General features: G+C 42.0%; 1 protein-coding gene across 2 annotated transcripts in view; it reads right to left on the bottom strand.

The window, feature by feature from the left end:
* Nucleotides 1-40: 40 nt before the first annotated feature.
* The window catches only part of igf2bp3 (insulin-like growth factor 2 mRNA binding protein 3), a 21,701-nt gene continuing 13,747 nt past the window's right edge, over nt 41-7,994 (bottom strand). The window contains exons 7-15 of one of the 2 annotated variants that reach the window (XM_046059739.1): nt 6,139-6,273; nt 5,442-5,564; nt 5,228-5,363; nt 3,985-4,116; nt 2,260-2,382; nt 2,017-2,091; nt 1,665-1,796; nt 1,390-1,503; nt 41-449 (exon numbers count right to left, since the gene is read on the bottom strand). In XM_046059739.1, the coding sequence (XP_045915695.1) occupies nt 348-449; nt 1,390-1,503; nt 1,665-1,796; nt 2,017-2,091; nt 2,260-2,382; nt 3,985-4,116; nt 5,228-5,363; nt 5,442-5,564; nt 6,139-6,273 (1,072 nt within the window). In that variant the 3' untranslated portion in view covers nt 41-347. The remainder of the gene's footprint in view (nt 450-1,389; nt 1,504-1,664; nt 1,797-2,016; nt 2,092-2,259; nt 2,383-3,984; nt 4,117-5,227; nt 5,364-5,441; nt 5,565-6,138; nt 6,274-7,994) is intronic. The other variant, XM_046059740.1, reaches the window with a different exon arrangement.

Here is a 7,994-nt window from a genome sequence, read left to right as displayed (position 1 = left end):
AAAATAAAAATAAATTTAACACACCCGTGGGGGGTGGTGGGGGGGGGGGGGGGGGGTCGAGGGGTGTGTACATGTGAGGGCAGGTGACGATGTTGGGAGCCCTCAGAAGTACATTCTCAGAGATGCAGAGAGGTGAGGTGGGTGGAGGTTTACAGGCATATGGTCCACTTGAAAGTTCATCAAGTAAGACGAGGGGTGGATGTTTGGTTGGGTTGATAACCATTGACCCCTGAGACGAGCATTGCAACCCCTTGTCTGCTTCTTCTCCCCCTAGACTCCGCTGCATCTGCCCATCTGTCGAGTCTTCTGGCAGATTCAGTCACCGTTCCTCCAGGTCCGCTGGATCCTTACTTCCTGCGGGGCACTGGAGGTTGAGCTCCAGATGTGGGCTTAGGCTGCTGCTGCCTTCTCACCTGGGCCAGGATCTCCTGAATCTTCCTCTGGGCCAGCTAGATGACATAAGAAAATGCTAATATTAGATCACAGTACAAAGCACTCGCATTTAAAAAAAAAAAAAAAAGCCATGCCCTGCTCAAGTGGTGTCAATCCATGCTCTTTTCAGCATGTACGGGAAAACATCTGACTTTACCAAAAGACCTTCTTGAAATAAAAATAGCAAATAATTTTCCTAAGATCTGTCCAACTGGGGTACGGCTCAATCTGCATTAACTGCCTTTTCACTATACAAATCGCTCATTAGCCATGTCTAAGAGCAAGAGCAGGTAGCAAGTACCTTACTGTAAGGACCTTTATTTGAATCCACAGAGAAGAGGACTTCTTAGCAATGCTGAAACTGAGATTAACAGGAAAGATTTTGCATTGGAATGTGCCATGGTATTTAAATATTTTAAGCTTGTAAGGAACTCCTAGTTGCTCAACTAGAGGCAGTTCCACTGACATTGTAGATTTAAGATCTGTTCTCAGCAAAACACTTTTGTACACAGCGGCATTGGAATGGAACATACATCCAATTGAGATAAAAACCAGCCAGTCAGATCGTTGCACAATGCATGTGGCGAGTGTTTTAAAAAAAATATAATATTAGAGGGAGCTCTGGAGTATTTTTATTAATAGAATATTGTGTGGCTCCTTGTGATGGCCCCCCTGGTGTATATGCATGTGTTTGTGTATAGTTATGCATTTGTTTTTATTTTTGAATATTTCTATCATGATGTGTTAGCATTTTTATCTGTACATTGTGAGGGTTAATTGTACAGGGCCAATTAAGTCACCAGTAGCTTGCCATCTTTATCACAGGGAGGACTTTAATATGCACTTTTTCGTGTTACTGTACTCTAATGAAAACTAAAAAAAAGTGCCTGTGGGGAATGAGACCCAGGGCTTCCTCCTGAGATACCGTGCATCTTCATTGTCTTTATAAAAACCCACCTGGCATGCAAAGAAGTGTCCGCTGATTTTAACTATAACCTGGTCATTCTCATCAGGCGTCTGGTCCCTGGGCACCACTACTTCTGCACAGGTCAGGTTCTGTAGCTCGTTTACCTGCAGCCACAACAAGAGATCAAAATAAAACAACTGTTAAAGGGAAAATTAAATATATACTTCATTTGTTGTTAGTAATTTAGTGATCATGCCAAGTCAAGCATCTGCTAAATTTTGGTGTGGGTTTGTTCAGCGATTAATGAATCGCTGTGCTTGTGTACCGTTTTTCCACCCTTCCCGATGACTCGTCCAGCAGCAAAGGAGGGAACCTTGATGTGAGCTTCCAGTTTCACCTCTTCCTTGGGTCCAAAGAAATTCTCTTCCTTCAGCTTGCCAAAGATGCGACACTGAGCCTGCAGCCGGACAGGTTCAGAGCAGATTACTCATGCTGCACACTTAGGATATGGGATTTTATTTCCAGGGGGAAAAAAAAAAAAAAAAAAGCCACTAATGAAAACTGTAAAATGAAATAAGACAATTTACACAACGAAAGCAATCCAATAGCTTCTACCATCAAATTTAACTAAATGGCGCTATTCTCTTATTTCTACCATCAGTGTTTGGGTACAACACCTTAAATTGAGCCTCTGGCGGTCCAACAATGATGACCATCCTCTGTTTGGCATCCATGCCTTCTGCAGGGGCAATCTGAAGGAGAGCAGTCAGCCAGCATTATGAAAAAACAAATTTTATTTAATATATACACATACACACACACACACACATATTCCTTTCGGTCCATTGACAACAGCTGGACAGCCAGCATCAACACGTTAGCACTGAGATTCACAACTTCACTACCTGTCCGTCATTCACCTTGATTGAGGCTCCGGCAAAGTGCGACAGCTGTTTGATGTGTTGACCCTGTTTTCCAATGATAGCTCCCACTGCAAGCGCTGGGATGAAGAGGTGAACCGTCTCCGACTCTGGGTGTCCCTGCTGGGTACCAAACACATTAGTACTGTGACCAGAATGTCGCACAGACGGCAACTGCGGACCATTTGCTCAACTCCAGTCACCAAAGTAGACAGGATCTAGCAGAAGCTGTTCAATTCTGTAAACTACATTAGAGTCCATGCCCTCTTGAAATCAGCATTCAGAAGAGACAGATGCACACAATGCTCCCAACGCCACAGTGTATGTCTGTTTCACCACTCATATCACAGAGTGTTAAAACTAATACTTCAACAGTCTGAGTGAGCTGCATGCATCAGTTTGGAAAAACAAGGTTGAAAGTGTTGTCTGGATATGAAGTTCATGTTTTGCCATTACACTTCAAAATGGCAGGCTTGTCTTATTAGTAATGACTATTTACAGATACCTGGTTTTCAGAGTGTGCCACTGACTTGAGCTTTGGAAGGGGAGGTTGCTGCATCGTCCAAGAGGAACAACAAGTAGCGCTGCTGATTTTGGATCGAGTCCAATATTCCAGTCAGTGTGTCAAGCTGAGGGCACACTAACAACTTGCTTGTTAGGTACAGCCGGTGGCCAGTGCCAAGGATACTTTACTCTGTTTGGAAAAACATTCACCTTTCCTAAAGAAAGCCCAAGCTACTGTTGCTCTCCAGGACTTATGTCTCCCCATATACCAGGCTAAACAGCACAGCGTTCGAAATCGCATACCAACGTACTACATACTCAGCATGGCTGAATACTGCCTACTAAATTAACGATAAGTTTCATTACTAGTAGACTGATTAAACTGAAGTCAAACAATTAATGTCTTCTCTGTATGACATAACTTCACATTACCGGTGCTAGCAACTGTTGAATGAAAATTGTTTAGGGCAAATATAAAGTCTTCCACTACCTTTTTTATTTTTACAGTATGATTTTAATTAAAATTAACATTTGTGTTTAATTGTTTTTCTACAGTGCATTATGTGAGCTCCATGTTTTTCCCTCTCAACTGTACCTTAACAGCTTGTGTCCCAAGTAGCTTCCGTTTCACGTTCACTCTCCAATCAGTCGTAATTTTACCACCATTGCACAAGTCTGAAGAGACGCAATGCATTTTGGGGCAGTTGAGTATGTCCAGTAAACGCACATCGTATACTCTAATGCTTGCTAATTGCTAATATGCAGTCAGAATGCACCACTTAAGCAATTTCACATCATACTTGCACAGTATGTTCGTATGCGATTTTAAACAGATTAGGGCCTGCCTAAAAGGTCACCTGGTGAAGGACTTTGATGTGGCAAAACCTGCCCCCCACCCCCAATCCCACAGCGAGCAGCCACAAGCCGTGCAAAGCACTTTGGGACGGGTGACTTACAGCAAGGGGCTGGCTGCTCGCCGACAGCACAGAAGCCCAAAATGGCCCCTCACCCCCATAAGGACTGCACTAAAGGGACAAAAAACAAAAACATGGAACTGAGTTGCTAAAGACTAAATGTGTGTTTGTGTTAAATAAGTTGTAGTTTGCACTAGCCTAACCCAGGAGTTGCAGAAAAGTTTAAATCAAAAAACACAGCCAGTCCATGGTTTGTAATTGTAGTGACCCCTCTACGACATGCACAAAAAAGGTGACAGTCACTTACTCCAAATGATGAACATCCGCCGTGGGCTCCGGGAGGTGGGACACTGGACATTGAAGGACCCATCCCTGGTGCTCCACTGGGGAACAAACCCAAAGCATTCAGATTCAAGCCCGGAATCAGGTTGGACTGGAGCTGGAGAGAAGTGAGAACATTTCTATTAACACAAAAACCATCACAAGGTGTATGCTTGCTCATCAACACTACTAATTCCATTGTTTTTGCTGCAAGTCACACCTCAGCTCAGAAAGTGAGAAGAACTGATGCAACGCACAAAGTGATGTACTTGACCGTTTACATCGGTGGCTAGGTAGCTTGTGGATATACACGTATGGTCTGAAAGTATGCCTCAAAATTAGTGAGATGTCATACCCAAATCCCTTATCCTGAAGCTTTAAGAGAAGACATGTTAAAGATTAAGTTAGGTGGGGGAAAAAAAAACAAAAAAAACAAAACAAGGTTTACTTACAAACAGTAGACTCTGCTAGTAACACTCTACAGTGAATATATTGTACAACCAGTGGCAGGAAAACTCCCCAGTACATTGGTATCAAAGCTTTAAACACTTGTGTTAGTGAGGACTTTACAAGGACTAATTTAGTAGGAAATCAAAAAAACCCCCCACAAATCACAAGTTTGGTTTCAGCAAGTATGTTTGTAAAAACAAAAGTGCATCAAGAATCAGGATAGGCTCACATTTTGACAAACAGATAGTGATGTACCCCTTGTAAAAAGCATGCATAGGGTGTAAGAAGCTTAATTTTCCAGGTACACCATTCACATCCCCTGTGTTCAGAGCAGCCACTGTAAGCTCATGTGAGAACAAACTGATCACTGACACTGAGTTTAAGGAATCTGATTAGTATATTGCTCATTCCCCAATGTGAATTTGAAAAAAATATAATAATAATAAATCTTTCCCCTCAGACTAAGACATTAAGAGAGACCTGGTTAACAACTTAATCCCAATGGAAAACCGTTGTTTCTGAAAGTTTGTGTGTATGTATAACAATTCAGGATATGAAAGTACTGCTATGGCAGCAGTGTTTCCAGATCACTGTCTTGCACGTCAACACTACTATCAGAACAGTTTCAGTTTTTATGGAAACTTAGTCACAGTAATTATCTACTGTAGCAGACTGTCTGTCACTTTTGAAGCAACTGGTCACTAGAAATTTTCCTTTAAAAGATAAATTCACACTACTTGAAGGAATTATTTCTCATTGTTAAGTGCTAAAATGCTTACGTTCATAGCAGCCATGTCACTCTCATACGATTCCCTGACCTTCTTCATCACCTCCTCCTCAGCTCTTGAGCATGCCTCGATGGAGCCCTTCACTGTGATGGTCCGCTCTGGGTTGTACAGGGTCAAGTCCTGGAGACTGGACAGAACGGGGGGGGGTCATGTCTGGCATTCAAGCAAATACTAAATTAAAATACATCAAATCAAAAGGTCTTACGGTGAGATTGTGATCTTGGTCCCCGTATCCTGCTCAATTTTCTTCAGGTTGCGTCCTTCCTTCCCAATTAATCTTCCAACAAAGTTGTTGTGTGCAAGTATCTTCAGTGGGATCTCCTCAGTACTGTGCAAGACAGGATGTTTAATCATCACCCACCTCAAGCTTACTGATGTTATACTCCTTGAAAGCCATGCCTGCAAATTTGCAGGCAAGAATGTTTTCTTGACTTTAGACATTTATATCTTACAGATTTTTACCATTCAAACGGTATCTGAAACGTCCATCTCCCTTAAGTTCTTTTGCAATTTGAACTGCAAAGTTGGCCAATACCAATTTGTGTTATTTATATCAAGACACATAGGACCTTAACATTGGGATGATCTCATTTTGTCCACATGTTGTGATCTGTCAGTATCTTACATTATGTTTTTTTTCATACACCATGTACAAGCTCATTATTGGGCAATGGAAGTATCCATTCTTTCAAACACAAACTTCTGATTATAAACAAACACAGCTGCATCACAACATGTATAAATTACTATCCATACTCAACATCTGATTAGGCCAAGGGTGAGTTTAACAAAATTACAGCTTCTGGTCTTTCACAAGTATACAGGTGTCACGTAACATTTTAAAAACCCAGAGTGAGGTAAGGCAAAATTGTCTGTGCCCAAACAAAATGAGCCAAACTCACAACTTTGTGTCAACGGCTTCCTTCTGCATTATCTCCATGATTGTTGTACAAGCGTTCGAACAACCTTCTGGGGTGGAGTGAATTGTGATCGGCTTCTCTGCTGCACCTGCATTCTCTTTCCTATGGATGTCAATCCTAGAGTAAAGGGCAAAGCAAAGCAAATTATTGCACCTTTGAACAAGGCCTTTCAAAGTGCTTTACTTTAGACAAGATATTATGAAACAAGATGACATGAACACAAATGATTAAAACCAAGTAAAATAGATTAAAGATAAGACAGAACTGGCCAGATTAAACTGAACTAAAAATTACTGTTAAACTGTTCAAGATCTGAATAAGTAGTCCCAAATTTAACTGTCATGATTTAGAACAGAGTTGGAGCTGAGTTTTCTGGCAGTTTGTTCTACATAAATGGTGCATAAACTGAATGTGCTGCATCTTCATTTTTAAGTTTGGACTCCCGAAACAGTAAGCTGACCTCTCCCAGACCATCCGAGAGGTTCATAACGAGCAGCAGATCAGAAATGTATTATGGCATGTAACCAGTCAGTGTTTGATAACCAACAGAAGCATGTACAGGTGCTGGTCATATAATTATAATATCAAAAAGTTGATTTCAGTAATTCCATTCAAAAAAGTGAAACTTGGATATTATATTCATTCCACAAAGACTGATATATTTCAAGTGTTCATTCCTTTTAATTTTGGTGATTATAACTGACAACTAATGAAAACCCCAAAATCACTATCTCAGAAAATTATAATATTGTGAAAAGGTTCAATATTGAAGACACCTGGTGCCACACTCAAATCAGCTAATTAACTCAAAACACCTGCAAAGGCCTTTAAATGGTCTCAGTCTAGTTCTGTAGGCTACACAATCATGGGGAAGACTGCTGACTTGACAGCTGTCCAAAAGACGACCATTGACACCTTGCACAAGGAGGGCAAGACACAAAAGGTCATTGCAGAAGAGGCTGGCTGTTCACAGAGCTCTGTGTCCAAGCACATTAATAGAGAGGCGAAGGGAAGGAAAAGATGTGGTAGAAAAAAAAAAAGTATACAAGCAATAGGGATAATCGCACCCTGGAGAGGATTGTGAAACAAAACCCATTCATTGGGGGAGATTCAGCTGCAGCTGGAGTCAGTGCTTCAAGAACCACCACGCACAGACATATGCAAGACATAAGTTTCAGCTGTCGCATTCCTTGTGTCAAGACACAGCGTCAGAAGCGTCTCGCCTGGGCTAAAGACAAAAAGGACTGGACTGCTGCTGAGTTGTCCAAAGTTATGTTCTCTGATGAAAGTAAATTTTGCATTTCCTTTGGAAATCAAGGTCCCAGAGTCTGGAGGAAGAGAGGAGAGGCACAGAATCCACGTTGCTTGAAGTCCAGTGTAAAGTTTCCACAGTCAGTGATGGTTTGGGGTGCCATGTCATCTGCTGGTGTTGGTCCACTGTGTTTTCTGAGGTCCAAGGTCAACGCAGCCGTCTACCAGGAAGTTTTAGAGCACTTCATGCTTCCTGCTGCTGACCAACTTTATGGAGATGCAGATTTCATTTTCCAACAGGACTTGGCACCTGCACATAGTGCCAAAGCTACCAGTACCTGGTTTAAGGACCATGGTATCCCTGTTCTTAATTGGCCAGCAAGCTCGCCTGACCTTAACCCTATAGAAAATCTATGGGGTATTGTGAAGAGGAAGATGCGATACGCCAGACCCAACAATGCAGAAGAGCTGAAGGCCACTATCAGAGCAACCTGGGCTCTCATAACACCTGAGCAGTGCCACAAACTGATCGACTCCATGCCACGCCGCATTGCTGCAGTAATTCAGGCAAAAGGAGCCCCAACTAA

Source organism: Micropterus dolomieu, linkage group LG09 (assembly GCF_021292245.1).
Source record: "Micropterus dolomieu isolate WLL.071019.BEF.003 ecotype Adirondacks linkage group LG09, ASM2129224v1, whole genome shotgun sequence".
NCBI classification, from domain to species: domain Eukaryota; kingdom Metazoa; phylum Chordata; class Actinopteri; order Centrarchiformes; family Centrarchidae; genus Micropterus; species Micropterus dolomieu.
Note: the sequence above shows the minus strand (reverse complement) of the source record. Positions and strands in the feature narration are given on the sequence as shown.